The sequence below is a fragment of the Salmo salar genome, chromosome ssa28 (assembly GCF_905237065.1).
Source record: "Salmo salar chromosome ssa28, Ssal_v3.1, whole genome shotgun sequence".
Classification (NCBI taxonomy): Eukaryota; Metazoa; Chordata; class Actinopteri; order Salmoniformes; family Salmonidae; genus Salmo; species Salmo salar.
Window position 1 is genome coordinate 18560396 of NC_059469.1, and position 17422 is coordinate 18577817.

A 17422-nucleotide genomic window follows, 5' to 3' on the forward strand; every position below is an offset into this window, starting at 1 on the left:
TGAACAAGCACAGATCGATCACTCCTCAGTTATTCACACAAGAGTGACAGACTCCATATATAGAGCATGAAAGTTAGGAGCCTTGCGACCATAAGTGTTCAGAACTACTTCTTAAACCATAAAAACACTCTTAGGGAGGAGCAGTGAAAGAGCACAGTACAGCACTGCATGGATCTGACAGGCAGCTGAGACGAGAGCCCATGACCCATCAGCAAACCACAGAACCATAAATGATATATCAGAGCCCCTTCATCACCAATACATCTATGTGGAATATGAACACAGAAAAAGAGGCAACACCACCGCAAACTGTCAGAATGACAGAGATTTAAAACCAACTCGACAAAAAGGCTAAGTTGTAAATACAAAAAGATGTAAAAAGGTTGACATGACAGAAGCAACAGGGAGTTCAGTGCAGTAAAATGGCAAGAAATAGAGACTGAAAAAGTGTGAAGAATTCATTGAGTAGCTAATGAAAACAGTCCAACTGAAAGGACCAGCCAACTCATCGGCATTCCGATCACACTGTAGCAGGTGCTAACAGTACCTTTGGAACTAATAAGGCAGAACCATAGAATTAGGAATGAAGGATATCTATGGGTAGAACAACAATGAGTGATCCATGTTCTATTCCAGAAAGTATAACAGCGATACTTTCAACTGACAGGGCATACAGTAACTTCCTTCTCAATTGAGCTGGTTGGTCCACACAGCACAGACTGCCCTGACTCGCTCTCTCTCTCTCACTCCGTAGGGGCTGTTCATGCATGACCTCACAGTGGAAATGTGTACCTCCTGATACAAAGCGCCCCCTTGCACAAGTCTTGTGTTTGTCTTTGACACCAAATAAAAACTGTCAAAGTACATCAGAGAATCACAATAATCCTGTTATCACTGCTCTATTCTCTTTCCCTTTTGCAGCGGCCTCTCCTTCCCTCTCTCTATTCTTTTCTATTCTCTCTCGGGCTGCATTTAGTTAGTGAATTCCAAGGCTAAATTTGTGTGACCATTGGCCCGCGGAGACAAAGATGGTGCAAACTAGCCAGAGAAGAAGAGTGGAAGGCACAGTAGTATTGTGCAAATAAACATCATGGCATCAGAAGATCGCTTTACACTATTGCAAAAGACTTCATAAATGGCCCACACATAATGCAACAATAAACTATGATTTAACGGAAAACTCCACCCAAAAACAATTTTTGGGTATTTGTTGCATTAGTCCATTGTTGATATAGTTCCAAAATGTTTTGCATGTTTAGCAATCAAGTTTTCAAGATATATAACTTTCAAAATACATCCGGTATGATCTCTCTCTCGTATGGAAAGTCCAGTATGTGGCACTAGTGGGAAAGTTAGGAGTATTAATCATGAAGTATGATTTCATCTATTTAGTTAATCTTCTCCTTGAAGACAAAAAAGAAAGCTTATCAAAACGTTCCATGAGCAGCATGCAGGGAGAACTACATTCAGAACTACAGCCAGCTGGTTGGCTCTGACACACACTCTCCTTTACTTCAGTAGGGGTTGGGTCAGTTTTGTTCACCCTGCTTATCTTACTGTTAAAGCATCCAGACTGTGAGTTTCACATCATAAAGTTTTATAAGTGCAGGACAGACAGAGGGAAAGCAACAAAACAACTCTTCACTTTGTTTGTGTGGCGTTTGTGTCTCGGGCAAAAACACCAGTGCCCAGATATAGAATTTCATTGTGGCATGATATGTCTGACACACAACATGTGTGATTGCATGAGAGGGGAAGTCAGTACAGCTTACTAAAACATGAGATGCTTTCTGACAAACTGGGTTGGATGGAAAAGCTCAGCTGAATTTTTCAGTCAGTTGAACAGTGTGTGTGTGTGTGTGTGTGTGTGTGTGTGTGTGTGTGTGTGTGTGTGTGTGTGTGTGTGTGTGTGTGTGTGTGTGTGTGTGTGTGTGTGTGTGTGTGTGTGTGTGTGTGTGTGTTGGCCTATATATTAAACATACATTTGTCCACAGATCAAACTACACTGTGTTCCAATAGTGTGACTCTTGTCCCATCAAATGATAAGCCAAAAGAGAGGCTTGGCTGGAGGGTATGATTTCTTGAGCAGATTTGAGGGATAACCGGTGGCCTAAGAAAAGCCTGGAGAATACTAAATAAAGACCCAGACCCATTCTAGGTACAGATACGGGTTTATGGGCCACACAGCCAGAACCGCAGATAAAACGCTGGTGCATGTGTGTTTATTCTACCCGTTCCTCACACGGTGCCCGCCAGCAGGCAACCATCCCGTCATGTTTTCTCTGTAAACAGCGGCCAGAGAGAGGGTTGAAGCATCGACCCAAATGAATCCACCGCAGCTATTCTCCTCATTACCATTATCATTAACTGCTCAATGTTCCGTTTTGCTCGTGTTTGTTCTTTCTAAAAGTATGCAATGATGAAGAGGCAATTGGGTTCATGGGAAATCTAAATAAAATTAGCTAGAATTAGCACTTACCATTTGGATAACTTATTTGAAAGTGTGCAAAGTTTAATAAATAATTGTAGACTATCAAAGCCAATTCAAATGCTCAAGTTGGATCTCTGAATAATAAATCCGGCATAAAGACAGTGTCTTTATTTTGAATCAAATCCATATAGCCGGACACCCCCTCCATACACACAGGTTTCTCATTCCGCTTTTCTTTCATTTCACTGCTCTACTTTAGTTGGGGGCCCTCAACTGCCTCGCATATTTAACAGCCCGGCTCTTTACACACAGCACCAAATCCGATTATTCAGAGGGGCATGCAATTGTTTTTATCAACTTGTCAGATGAGCTATTAGTTCTGCTCGCCGTCCAGGGACAAGAGATGGAAAAACTCTCCTTAAACTAAAGCAATGTCCCCGGGGTTTAAGCAAGGAGGAAACCAACCACTATGCATGGTCCCTGATTTTCCTGCAAAGACCTTCAACAGCTACGCTATTTTGGGCATTTTACTGCGATATTACACTGAAATTAAAAACGCACATAGGCTGGCTGCATTTAATGCACTGACTTCATTCTTTTAAAGTTTTCATTTGACTAATTCATTCAGGTAAACGGATTAGGCTACATAATGTTCCACTCATATTAATTCGATATGAGTTGCCATTGCTCAGTCGTCGTGGACTAGTGGCCTGCTGAATATGATACTGAATATGACATCTAAATTATGGTAATAGGCCCTACTACTTTCTAGGCTAAGTTAAGAGAATCCAACGTGAGGTAGAGGCATATGAACGTTGTTTATAACGTTTAATTATGCATGAATAATATAGGAGGGGGTTTGTCATGTATTTCCAAATATTGATCAAGGAATAGCTCATATGCGGTTGGTGGGATTTTGTTTGATTTATTATTTCATTAATTCTGGGGTACGTTTTTCTTTCATTATCCTACAGTAGCCTACTTAGCCTAGTATATTACTCCTCCTCCCACTCATTATCCGTTCAAAATGTAAATGACTGGTATAAAGGTTAGTTGGTAGTATACCCTCTTAAGAAACGTTTGAATCGTTTTTTTTTTTTACTGTTGTTCTCCGAGTAGCACAGCGCTATTGTGTTGTAGATTACTGTTACTTTCGAGTCCATGTATTATGTATACATTTTGAAGGAGAGTGCTAGGACAAATCCGCTTAGCTTAGAATTTATTTAAGCTTAACATAATTTTTTCCAACTCAAATAGGCCTAACTATATTAGTAAGTATGGCCTTACGTTGCATATTTATTTACATTGAAAGTTTGAAATATACAAAAAAAATGTAATTGATAATTAAAGTAATCAAGCACATCTTATTTCTAATATATTAGGCCTATATAGCATCCAATAATAGGCTAATAATAATGAATAGATCTTGAATTCACAACTTGCACATTGCCTGACCTTTTCAGACTGTAGTATAATACACCTATTAGTAACTTATATTCAGTTTATAATCAACTAATTATTTATTTATATTTAAAAGTTAAACTCAGTTTAACAGCGCTGAAAAGTAACCCGTTAACTTGCAGTATTGCACTGCGTCCAATAGAGACCACTGTACGACGTGGAAACGGCTCAGCCCAAGCGATACTGAGACAGTGCATGTTCATTCAGGTATAGTCTAGCCTACTACTGGATCACAAACTGAAGACATAAAAATACAAACGTATGCATTTGTTATCTCTTAATGCTATTCAATGACCCTACAGTTTTACTCATGTTTGAATACTCGATTATATGTCCACGTTGACGCCAAAACTGCTTGGAGTTTGGAAAAGCACCATACCAATATACATAACTAAAAATCTATTGGAATAATAGTCTGTAGTGTAGATTATAGATATTATATATTCTATTGACCTTACCCTAAATATGGTCACTGACGTTATTTCTAAACATTTATGCAGAATAAATGTATGTTGCAAATAGCGTATAGGATATGATCTAGGCCTATAATTATGCATTATGGAGCTAACTAAAATGACTTTTTGAACATATTTCGTTTTATTTGATAAATTATTAATACAAATCGTATTATAAAAACGTACAGATATAATTATCCTGAATTATACTATCGAATCATTTTACATACACTGCATTGTTTAATTATATACTGCTTATAGCTTTATGATTAATTAGATTATACAACTTTTCCTGTGATTTTAATACTATCAACTATGCTAGTCTAAGTGCATTTTAGACTGTTATAATGCAAAGAAACCCTCCACCGTTTGCAATCCAATATAATGTTCGTGGAAGATATAGGCAACGAAACGAAATGAATAGGCTGCTATGGACAACTATTGGAAGGTCAGCTCTAGTAACTGGATGAGTAGCTTTGACTGTAACGCATATTCTCTCACCGTTTCTTGTATAGCGCTGGTTCATCTATGGGAATCAGTGATGTACGTCTGATAGCCCATCATCTTTAATGCACATTGAATGTGAGAGCATATAATGTAGATTCATTTACCTGTACCACTCCAGTCCATTCTCGTAGTTGCGGTCGAAGAAGTGCGGCTCGGCTCCCACAGCTCGGATGTCTGGATGCACGCGGAGGAACTCGAGCAGCGCGCGCGTCCCTCCTTTCTTTACACCGATGATGATCGCCTGGGGCAGCTTCTTGCTCCCTGATCCGTTGGAGAAACTTGACATCGCACCGGGCTCGGGAGCTCTCTGCCCCTCGCCCCTCATCTCGTCCCAGTCCTCTGCTCCTCTGTACGCGTCTATATCGTTATTGAGCAAGTCTCTGGAGGAGGTCCGGACAGAGGTTTCGTCGTAATCGGATTCTATATCCACCCAGGGTTGGGGTCTAGGTAGCAGTCTGGACATGAGGTCCACTCTGCCGTTATTCTCTATCCTTTTACCGACCACGGACCCTGTCTCCTTTCCCCGGTAATTGTCCACGACCAAACTTGGCATGGTGGCACAGTAGCCCACGCAGGAGTAGAGCATATATGCCCAGAGTAAAAACATGATGCCGAGCAGAAAGAGTTTATTTTTCACCGGGCTGAATGAGAACGCATACAGATTGTGACAAACCAGGCTATATTCCATAAGCCTTACGAGTGCATACCATATTCCAGCGACACATATTGCCAAAACCACTCACTCCCGATGGCACATCAAGTAGCCTCGCAAAATGCACATGCCATTCATTTAAAACGGAAAAATGTATAAAGCAAGCAAATAAATTAAAGCGGATGGTGTATCCACTGGTGCAAAGTCATTGCATACTATAATCGTCATTCACCAGAGCCACAGTAAAGAATTCGGAAATTGATACGAACGACTGGTGCACTTCAGTGGTGCTACTCCACACCCTAGCCGTCTCTCTTCACGCGCATCGCCGTTGCCAAACCTTCGAACAACTGCTAGTTTTGAGCCTTCTCTCGAGGACTAGACCTTTTACAGCACGAGGGGGCGTACCGATACATCTGATTGACAATCACCATGGCCAATTGACTCACGCAAGCTAAATAATCAGTTGTTTGTTGATAGAAACGGACCTATCACAGGAGAGTGTGGGAGGGCGCTCGCGTTGGGATTCTCGCCATAGAGATGAAACTCTCTTATTGGATGAAGAGACGAACGGTATTCTATATAATCACTAGGGAAATTCTATAGTTAAAACTGTATTTTTGGTGAGGCAGCTGCGAAGGCCACCTGCTGTGCTATTCCCTTTTTATCTTTGAGCATTATTTAATGTGTATCCTAACTAACACAATGGATTGGTTAGGGGACTATTTTCTGCTTCTGAGTCATATAGCCTATAGGCCTACGACAATACATGATTTATTATGCATATCACTGAAGCGCATATCTCTGAATATAGGCCTATTTATAACCTTTCTGGTCATCTCAAACTCATTATGACCAAATATAAGTTTTGCTGTTAGAGATCTTCTGCGTTGCCAAACGTATGGGGCCATCGATTGTGCCAAGCACGGTATATAGGCTGCATTAGAAGTTAAATATTTTCTTCCATATTTTCAAGGAGAAAAAACATTTTCAATGATTTTGCTTTTTCAAGAAAGCTACATCGAGATATAGGCTACAAATGAGTAATCATAACAAAAAAACTGTTATAACAATGTCGTTTCCCAATTGTTTTGGCAGAGAACTTGGAGAAGATATTAGCTATATGCTTGACAATAATGCAGTTGAACCGTTGGTGAAATCAACTTGCAAGTCATTTTAGATGGAGAAATGAGCGGTTGTTATCAAAGGAATAGTAGACCTAGCTACTTCATTTTTTTTTACAGTGAACGTAAGTAGTCATTAATTAATAATAATGATTCATACCTTTATTATTGATAATAACACATTAATTATTAGCAGTTGTATTACAAAAACGACAAGATGATTATTATTATTATTACTAGACTATCAATACTATTATTATCATCGAAAACAACAACAAAATGATGCCAACTACAATTGTGAGTTATGCAATTCTTGTAAGAAAAAATGTCTTCATTCAATTGAAGTGGACTTTGGACTATCCGTTTATTATTTGTTAATATTAAACTATTTGTATGCCATCGGAAATGACCACGTTGTCCTAAATTCTATGTAAATATGCAGAAAAATGTCGAATTTAAACGAAAACAGTGTGTGCTGGAACTTTCGAACCAGTTTGACAACAAGTCCCCAAACTGTTCGCGCTGAAGGTGGCTGACTATTCATGAGGAAATATACGCATTTGTATCGTTGAGAACTTTTTCACTCTCACATGGATATGAATGTTATGTGTATAATGTGTTATTTCTTAATGAATATGAACTCATATGGCTACCTCATGAACTTGTGAACATTTTCTTCCTAAATAAGTAAATTAGACAAATATTTGGTCAATCAAGTATTTTTTCGTTAATTGCAAGGGCAACTGGTGTAGCCTAGTAACCCACAAACTGCCGCACCGCCCAACAGCCTCCGAACTCTGTGATGCGTGGTTCATGAAAACTAAACCCATTCTCCGAGGACAATAAACTACTTTAGGCTATTCTATATCATGCTTTTAGCATGATCTTTGTAAAAAAAAAATATTTTAAAACTATCAAAAAGGATAAACATGAAAAAGATCTTAACAGGTCTAAATTACAGCAATATTTGAACAACTTTGCACAGCAGATATCAAGTCAACGACAACCCTAAAATGGATCAATTTAACTTCAAAGGACATCTACATTCGATCCAAAATCACATTAATTAGAGGTCCTGGCACCAAAGGTACTGGAAACCTTATTGTATAAGTTACATTTCTTAGTCTGAAAAATAACTGATAAACCTAGCCTACATTAGCCTGAACAATTTTGTCAAAGACATATCACATTGCAAAGGTTTCAGAGATGACTATGCTAGATAATTTACAGGCCACTATAAACATACATAGGCCCAGCTATACAATTTCATACTTTCGAGTCACTGAAATCTTTGCAATACTTAGTGTTTTTGTGTCTTGAGACTATCTCACAAGCCCCAAAAAACATTTCGTAGAAGATCAAGTAATGTGCACAAGATCTGTTAAAAGGCTCCAAAGTGACTTCGAAATGATGCTACATTACCGAGCCATTGGAAGTAAATCCACGACACCAGGGGTAGGCCACTTTACATGACTGACCAGACACACTAAGGCAGCGCGGGGAGAGTCGGCCAGATGTTACGGTCAAGAATCAACTCCGTCCTCCTTCGGGAGTCGAGAGTGCATCTCTGTAGGGCTGTGTCTTCTGTTAATGGAAGCCTATAGACGCCAAATGGACTCGGATTCATTCTTTCTTATGTGTTTAACATTGGGCCATATAGACTAACCCTAATAGACAATATTCAAATCAAGAAATATTTTAAATATTTTTGCACATGCACATTTTTATTTAGGCTATACAATTCTAAAAACTCGAATAATTCCAGAGCCCCTAAATCATGCGGAACCACTACATCCTGTTTAGACTACGCTACTACAGGCCTAACAACCGACGGTAGGCTAGTGAACTTGATCGACCAAATAACATTGAGGGATCGACCCCATCCAAGTTAGAAATGTATAGAACACGAAGAGCCTCGATCTCCTCCGATAGTTAAGTGGAAAAGAAAAGGCAACTATTAGGCAAAGTCTTTATACGATCCATCAACTAGGTTGTCGTGGAATGTGAGCCATTTTCTCGTTTAATTCTCTGAGATTAGAGCCCAGATGTCGGGTCACTATGGACATAAAAGCCAGCATGCGTTCACAGTGGATGTCTGGATGGAAAGTTCCTTCCGCGTGTTTATCAATATTTCACTCTTTGTTGTTGACTCTGGCAAAGGCCCTGCTGCCTTCCTTCAGTTGAGGGTGATTTAAAGGGTGCATGTCACTGCGCTGAATAGAGGTTTTAAGTTCCAAAAGCACACAACTCCCTATGCAGTGCACTAAATAGGGTGCCAGTTGGGACGCTACTAGAATATACTTCCTTTAAATGAATGATTATTAAGGCATAACTTTGGGATTAAATAAAGGAATTATTCTTACGATGAAATACTTCTAGTTCATGAAATCATACCAAAACCAAATTTTTATACATTTCCCCCGCCTTATTCCAAATAAAGGGAATACATAGCGCTGAAATATTTGTATGAAATAAAACACGCACGAGGAAAATAAGAACTTTTACGTTTAAGACTGTTACTCAAATATAAAACTAGGCAACTTTTTTTTAAAAGATGGAACAATTGCCATCTTCATAGGAGGATATAATTTACCTGTTAGCAAGACAGCAGGTGAGGAATCAAGGCTTCTGGTTGACCAGGTCCATCAGCGAAGGGAACAGGACTGTAGAAGTCTCAGAGTGGAGGCCTGGTAATACGAGTCATAGTCGCTATACACTTGTCATAGAGGCAACAGGTGAGAGCTGTATTAAATGCCTATGAAGTTTGTACAGCATCTGAGATAGGGAGAGCGAAGTAGAGGTCTGTAAGTGCGTTCCAAATGGCACCATATTCCCTACATAGTGCACTACTTTTGACCAGGGCCATAGGGTTCTGGGCAACAGTTGTGCACTATTTAAGGAATAGGGTGCCATTCGGGAGGAACCGAGGGGCGAGAGGAAACCCCAGCAGGGGAAAGAAAAGAGGGAAACGCAGGGGCAAGGCAGACCCCCTTGCCTTCCCGTGGATGGAATCGAGTGAGCTCCAGTCTACCACACTGCTTTCGAAGCCTCCTCTGAGCAGATGTTGTTAACGTGACAGGCAGGTAATCACACTGAAGGTTGGCAACTGACATTTAATCTACACAGAGAGTGAGACACAGAGAAACACATAGGTTGTGGTGTTTTTTCAGCCTATACAGTAAGAGCTGTGCTGATATGGAACACTGTATCCATTCTGAGCCCTTTAGGAGGATATTACAGTTCTGTTCCTCTGCAGCATGCTTAGGACAAATCCCACAGCCCCCTTTAACTAAGGAAGTGGAGGTAAAGAGGATATGTGTCCCAAATGGCACACCATTCCCTAAATAGTGCACTACTTTTGACCAAAGCCCTATGGGCCCTGGTCAAAAGTAGTGCACTGTATAGGGAATAGGGTGCCATTTGGGACACAAAATTGTTTAATGGAGGTGGATGATGTTTAATGTAAACAAGCTAAGAGTAAAGAGTGGAAGGGGAGCATGTGTTGGACTAAGTGACAGGTGCAGCAGTGGGTTGATTTTTGCTAAATAGGTGTTGGTGATATTGATATTCATGTGACTAACAGGACATGTGTGTCTACTGAGGCTACGATTAACCTGAATCTTAACATTATCAAAGTTTATGCCCATGCCAACACAATTATCTAGCTGGCATGTAGTGGTGGTGTATGTGTGGGTGATGAATATCTACACAAATGTGTAAGACTCATCCCTTTTATGTCAGATAGCACGATGACGTCATCCGCACTGACAGGAATGACGCCCCCTGTGGGAAGGACTTGGTGTCACTAATGAAGCCCCCTCGAAATTTGCTTTAATATGGATAACAATGATTTCTATGCTTGAATGGGAAACACACTTTTGACACAGTATAATGAAATAATTAGACAATCAACTGACTCAAAAGTAAATCAAATAAATTGGTTAAATCATAAGACGTTTATTGTAAGAGAACATTTGTAATGATTTTTGTGTCTTACGAAAATGGTTTAGAAGTCAACTATTCTCTTTTGGTGCAGGTGAACCGTGTAGCGTTAAAGCAGTGTGTTGCAGACAGAAGAATACACTCCACTGAGATTGCTGAACAGCTAAAACCAAGAGGCATAGGCAATCGTTACAGTCAAGTAACATATAGGCAAGTAATAACCTATCATTGCATTTCAGTGCAGTGTCTAGGTTGCTTTAAAACGCATTTCCTTAATCAATCATTTAAATTGATGAGCAAATATTTACGTAACTCAATGTACTGTTGTCTCTCATTTATCTTACAAGTCTTCATGGCCATCACAGTTGATTCTCGATTCTTTCTTGACGTCATCTTGTGTTGATACAATGCATGGGTTTCTTTCAAGATTGGGGCCCAATTGCGAATCCATAGGAGTAATTTACACTGTACAACGTTCTTATTAACAACAGTCATATACAACATGGACAGGGACTAGAGGGCAGCCTTCCTTTATAAATACATATATACACACACACTGAAATGATTCATTACACCCTGAAGTTACTTCAGGAATTCACAATGTGTGGTTTTCGTTGATCAACCATTTCAGCCATGTTGCTTCCACCCTGCCCCCTTGTCTTGAGGGCATGGAGAGTGCAGTCGGTGAGCACCACAAGTCCTCAGACATACATACACACACACAGATCAAATGGAGTGTGTCCCTAGTACTCCCCTCTCTCAGGATACAGCGGCAGAGGGAAGAAGACATCGGAAGGTAATACCTCCATTTGTACGAAGGGTGGGTGGAGAAGTAATGGCCAGTGTGTTGGAGGTTGGATGAGGTGGTGGGGTCTAACGGGCTATCCTAGTTCTGCATGGCGAGGGGCAGGGGTGCTGGGGCTAGGCTCGAGGTCTTCGCCACGCCCTCTTTGTCGGTCCGGGACTTCTTACAGGTGAGCGCCAGCAGCAACAACATAGGCAGGTGCCACAGACTGCAGAAGAAGAGCTTGCGGGCGGAGCTGCGGTCTCCCTTCTGGTAGAAGCGGAAGGCCAGATAACTGATGTAGAGGTTGATGGGCAGGGAGACTAGAGGAAAGGTCCAAGTGGTGACGTCCAGCACAGGGCCCAGGGCCGAGAGACCGATCAGACCCAGGCTGTGGCGCAGGGCCACCCTCTTACACATGCCCGGGTGGGTGACGGACATCATACGGTAGCCTCCCCGGGAGTAGTCCTCACGCAGGTTCCAGCTCAAAGCGTTGAAGTGGGGGAACTGCCAGCAGTACAGGAAGCCACCCAGCAACAGAGCACCTAGAGAGGGGGAGGGAGAAGAGAAGATATTGACAATGACTAGATAGAGAATTCACAAATCTCTTGGTGTTGCATTTCCCAGTCCCTCTCGCAGGGATTTATGGTGATTTGTTGGCAAAAATGCTTGATTTCGCTGCAGCAATTCTGACATTTTGGACAGCAATATGCAATGATTGTCCAATTTGTCACAAAAATGCGCTGAGGGAAAACGTTTGTTGACATGTGGCTTGATTGAACCATACTACCCTCTTTCAGTGCTGCGGTGATGGGTCAGTTGTATGCGATAAAATTGGGATGATTTGAAGTAAAATAGCGCGGTGCATAATATGCAGGAAATTGTTGATTTTGCACATTCGTTTTTTTTTGCCAATGCAGAATCCTGGAGGGACTGATTTCCTTTTTGAAAAAAAGACGTAGATTCAGTCAATCAACTTATCATTTCTGGACATTTCACTGCCCTGACCTCTATGACACAGCCTCTGTACACGATACAGGAGATGTGAGGTGAGAGAGTGAATGGGTAACTGAATACGAGAACATGGATGTTGGAGACACTAGTCAGAGAGGAGGAATCCCCCAGTCATTCTGTCTGTTCTGTTCCTCTCAGACCTGTGGTTAAACAGAGAGAAAGAGACCCATTCATCAGCTCGCCTTGCACATCCTGTGTGTGTGTGTGTGTGTGTGTGTGGGGGCAACAAACAGCCCGGGGCCACGTGTACGGTGTGGCGTTGTAAACGCTCCACCAGAGAGCAAGTAGCAGCAGAGAGAGAAACAGGAGAACCGCCCCGGCCGCCGAGGCACAAAGACTCACTCGGCAGCGCTGCAGAGGCACCCGAGCGTAACATACAGGGTTTCCTTTTGTTTCACTCCGCTGTTCTTGCATTTTGTAAACACAAAAGAAGCCTAAATCCCCTAGGAAAACAGGGCCTTAAGGCATCTCTACTGCAAACCTCTCCGGTCTCACCAAACACAGTGATCAAACAGGACTATAGCGCAGCCTGTAGTAGCAACTAACAGGACAGATCATGGTAACAATTGTCACTTTAGACTTACTTCTGTTCTATTATTTTATTACTTTAACGTTTAAATGACCCCCAATTCACCTGGTTAAAATGCCAATATCCAAGTCATACTTCTAGCTGAAACTGAGGGGGTCCTTCTTACATAAAGGGCATGAATGTCATTGTATAGCATGAGAGCAGTCATTGAATCAAGAGGGCCACCAAGGGAAGAGAAAACCCCCAGCGGAAGTTCAATGGGAATAAAACACATTCACTCCCACGTGAAAAGCCCCATAGATTCATGATTAACATTTTGTTGAGAGCAAGTCCCAAGATCTTGGCTTGGTGAGTGTAAACTTGTGTGTGTACCCTACGGAGAGACCCCTGTGACAAGCTGCAACACAGTTCACAGTTGCCATAACAGAACACTTAACATGTCTGCCAAACAATCTGGAGAGGAGAGAGGAGACCCCCCTCTGCTCTGCCTTCCTCATCCACTAGAGAAGTGCACACACACACACACACACACACACACACACACACACAGCTAGCCGAACATAAACACACAGTATTGTGTTAGCAACGTGGGACTCTGGGTTGTGGAGTATGTAAATAAAAGGCTGGTCGTAATGGGGGGGGGGGGGTCAGGCCTGGTCACAGAGGTCCTCGTCAACCCAGTGAAATACATACAAACTCTGTTGTGTTGAATGTCAGTTGTGAAAGAGGCCTCACGGAGTCAAGCAGAGACTAATTGTGTTGGAATGACAAGACAAACTGTAGAAATGGAATTGAACCTATAGAAGAGCTGCAGTTCTGTGGAGACATGGCTATACAACATGCAGAAATGTCCTCTAGTCTATACTGCAGCCTAGCTCCTAACTCTCCTGGGAGTGACCACACAGTATGTTCATTTAGGCTGTGATAAACCGTGCATTTCCCACTAGCTGGATATCTAGTTTGGAAAAGAATAAAATCGCTCTGAAGTGTCAGATTTGAACCACTTTATCAGAGTTTAACATACGTAACTGTAGAAACGAACACCAATGTATTATCCTGAGTCTACACAGAGTCTAATATGGACATATGAACTTGAACACACCACAGCTGCTCTTTGACCCAATGTTGGAAGAACAAGTATGGGTGTATCCTTTTCTCTCCTCAATCCCCCATTTACCAACATATTCAGTTTGAACAGCTCGTCATACACCGGCTGCTTCATCGTGAAACATAAGATGGGGTGTATCATTACTCTCTGTGTGTGTGTGTGTGTGTGTGTGTGTGTGTGTGTGTGTGTGGAGACCCATAGGACCAAGTATCATGACTTTGTGTGTGGGAGAGGACACTAGGACCCAGCAGACAGAGGCGTACAGTGAGTGTGTGTCCTCCAGTTCAGTACCTGGGTCCAGAGCACCTGTAGCGGCCGTCCAGCCCATGATGGGGGGAATGGCCCCCACCACCGCCCCCACCCAGGTGTTGATGATGCTGAGCCTCTTCAGGGGTGTGTAACAGCAGGTGTAGAGGAAAATGTTGAGGGCCCCCAAGGCCCCTGTTAGAGGGTTCACAGCCAGGGTCAACACAGTGATACCAGGGACACCACAGGCTAGGGCAAAGCCCACCGCGTGGAGAGGACTGAGCGACAGAGGAAGAAAGGGAGGGAAGGAGAGGGAGAGAGGATAAGGAGGGAGAGATCAGGAGGGAGATAAAGAAATCTCTTAATACAACTTCCCCACACTGTATTTCACCAACAACAAATTCAGCATACAATAGAGCTAAGCTTCCTTCAAAATACTGAGCACCTGGCTTAAAGACACAGAATACTGAACACCTGGCTTAAAGACACAGAATACTGAACACCTGGCTTAAAGACACAGAATACTGAACACCTGGCTTAAAGACACAGAATACTGAACACCTGGCTTAAAGACACAGAATACTGAACACCTGGCTTAAAGACACAGAAAGACAGAAGAACAACAACAATTGCTCTCATGCTCTGATTGAGATATGTGGACTTGTGGAGATGATTGGAGAAGATGACAATAGCCCCATGTAAAGACAGCGAGTGCCACACGGCCGGGCCACACACTCGGAGACAGTTAGTGGCGTTCCGGCACTCAGTCTGAAAACATGGGCTTAGAGGAGAGCTCTTGTGATCAGCGTTTGTCAGGGATAAAAGTGGCCCTGCAAGACAATGAGCGTGTGGCTACGAGGCTGTACGCATTACGCACACCCAGAGATCAAACCATCCTCAGCCCTAACCACAGAGGCTCCCGCTTTTAACCGGGTGAAGACCTCCTCCTCCCGCTGTCTTTTATTGAAAGCAGCTAGCTAGCGACTGACTCCAGGGCTGCTTCAAGTAAATACGCTGTAAATTAGAGGGAGGAGATTTGGAGATTAAAATCTTGAACAAACGCAGCAGGCCTTCTGAAGCGAAAAAGGGCTTTTATTTTGGGAGATAGGGTATTAATGTGATTAGTGTGTTATGTCTGTTTTATGTGGCAGTGGTGTGTGTGTTAGTGTGTGTGTGCGCACTGAGTTTGGGTAATCTCTGTGGGGGATCGAAGTGAGGGGGGGGGTGTTATCTGGCCTTAGTTTACAGTTCGACACTGTCCCAGTCATAACGCTGTCAGCCGGGGTGGGGGTGGGGGGGGGTAAAGTCAGCACTAAGCCCATGTAGCTGGCTGGCTGGCTATAAGAGGGAATTTACTTTCCGCAACTGAGGGCTAAGACAAGTGTTTCACCCAGTTCAAAAAAGTTCTTCACCCAGGTTCTTCACCCAGGTTTACAAGTTCTTCACCCAGGTTCTTCACCCAGGTTTACAAGTTCTTCACCCAGGTTTACAAGTTCTTCACCCAGATTCTTCACCCAGGTTTACAAGTTCTTCACCCAGGTTTACAAGTTCTTCACCCAGGTTTACAAGTTCTTCACCCAGATTCTTCACCCAGGTTTACAAGTTCTTCACCCAGGTTTACAAGTTCTTCACCCAGGTTTACAAGTTCTTCACCCAGGTTCTTCACCCAGGTTTACAAGTTCTTCACCCAGGTTTACAAGTTCTTCACCCAGATTCTTCACCCAGGCTTACAAGTTCTTCACCCAGGCTTACAAGTTCTTCACCCAGGCTTACAAGTTCTTCACCCAGGTCTAAAACCGGGGTACTAAACTCATTTCATGGAGGGCTTAGTCTAGGAGGGTTTTGGTTTTCCTTTCAACTAAGACCTAAAACAACCAGGTGAGTGGGAGTTCTTTACTAATTAGTGACCTTAATTCATGAATCAAGTACAAGGGAGGAGTGAAAACCCACAGACACTCGGCCCTCCGTGGAATGAGTTTGATACGTGCTCTAAAAGTTCTTCAAGCTCGAGTGAGAGAATGAAGAGAGAATGAGGACTTGGGCAAGAGCATAAGTTGGGGGGTTGAAGGGGTGTCTTCAGCGTGATGAGAGGGTGGTTGGTGGCAGGCAGGCAAGAAGGGTCTGGAAGAGAGTGTCATGGCTTCTCCAATTAGATCAATGAAGAGGGCTACACGAATGAATGGCTCAGTGTTGAATTGAAATAAGATCCACACAAGCGTGTGAGGTGCTAGAGGAGACGGTGGTGAACCGAGTCCTCTCTCTCGCTCTCATCCATCTTACCGAATTGGTTAAGGTCCAAAATCGCCACATGCTGCAACCTCAATGTCTTCAACCTCACACCACAATAGAGAATGAGTTCATCTCATTGAGATTTCAACAAGAGGTTAGAGGGAGAGCTCTGCAAAGTTGTCCAAACAGATTATCAAAAAGACATCCACCAGTATGCTCTGCTATACATCTAGCTGTCTAGGGACGGTCTTCTAGAAGACCCAGATTAAGCTAGACTAAAAATCACTTTCAATCGACAGACAGACAGAGACAGACAGAGACAGACAGAGACAGACAGAGACAGACAGAGACAGACAGAGACAGACAGAGACAGACAGAGACAGACAGAGACAGACGCTGAGGGCTTTCTTGACAGGGACTGTAAGCGTCGTCTGCGTCACAAATGGCACCTCATTCCCTATATAGTGCACTACGAAGGCTATGGTCATATTCCCTACGTAGGAAATGGGGTGCCATTTGGGATGCTTCTGTAGCCATCCAGCTGGTCCACATCGGGCCACAGGTTGTGTGTGTGTCACACACAGTCCTCAGTCACGTCAACACCAGGATGTACGGACAAAGCCAGGCAGTGGCAGCACCCTGGGCCTGTTTGGAGAACAGTTTACATCCTAAATCTCCAACTCAACAAGAGGAGTGTCCCTTTAAACAACACATCCCGTGAGGATTCCACTGTGAACATGAGGACATGGGGCCAGGTCAGGGTTCAACACCAGCGCTTCAGCATCTCACAGTTGTTATGGTAGGAGTCTTCTCATTTACCCTGGAGTTCCAGAGATCATCAACTAGATTCAGCCCCCCCTTTTTTCCTTGAGTGAATGGTCAGGGGGCCAGAACATAATTAGAAATAATTTTAGACTGCACATTGACCCAAACATATATA

The 17422-nt window shown here is 42.8% G+C and overlaps 2 protein-coding genes across 2 annotated transcripts in view; both read right to left on the reverse strand.

The window, feature by feature from the left end:
- The window catches only part of hs3st3b1b (heparan sulfate (glucosamine) 3-O-sulfotransferase 3B1b), a 29432-nt gene extending 23554 nt beyond the window's left edge, over nt 1-5878 (reverse strand). Inside the window, exon 1 of the mRNA XM_014179835.2 lies at nt 4959-5878. Coding sequence (XP_014035310.1) covers nt 4959-5542 — 584 coding nt within the window. The 5' untranslated portion in view covers nt 5543-5878. The remainder of the gene's footprint in view (nt 1-4958) is intronic.
- Nucleotides 5879-10567: 4689 nt separating this feature from the next.
- The window catches only part of cox10 (cytochrome c oxidase assembly factor heme A:farnesyltransferase COX10), a 67532-nt gene continuing 60677 nt past the window's right edge, over nt 10568-17422 (reverse strand). Inside the window, exons 6-7 of the mRNA XM_014179837.2 lie at nt 14299-14531; nt 10568-11901 (exon numbers count right to left, since the gene is read on the reverse strand). Coding sequence (XP_014035312.1) covers nt 11459-11901; nt 14299-14531 — 676 coding nt within the window. The 3' untranslated portion in view covers nt 10568-11458. The remainder of the gene's footprint in view (nt 11902-14298; nt 14532-17422) is intronic.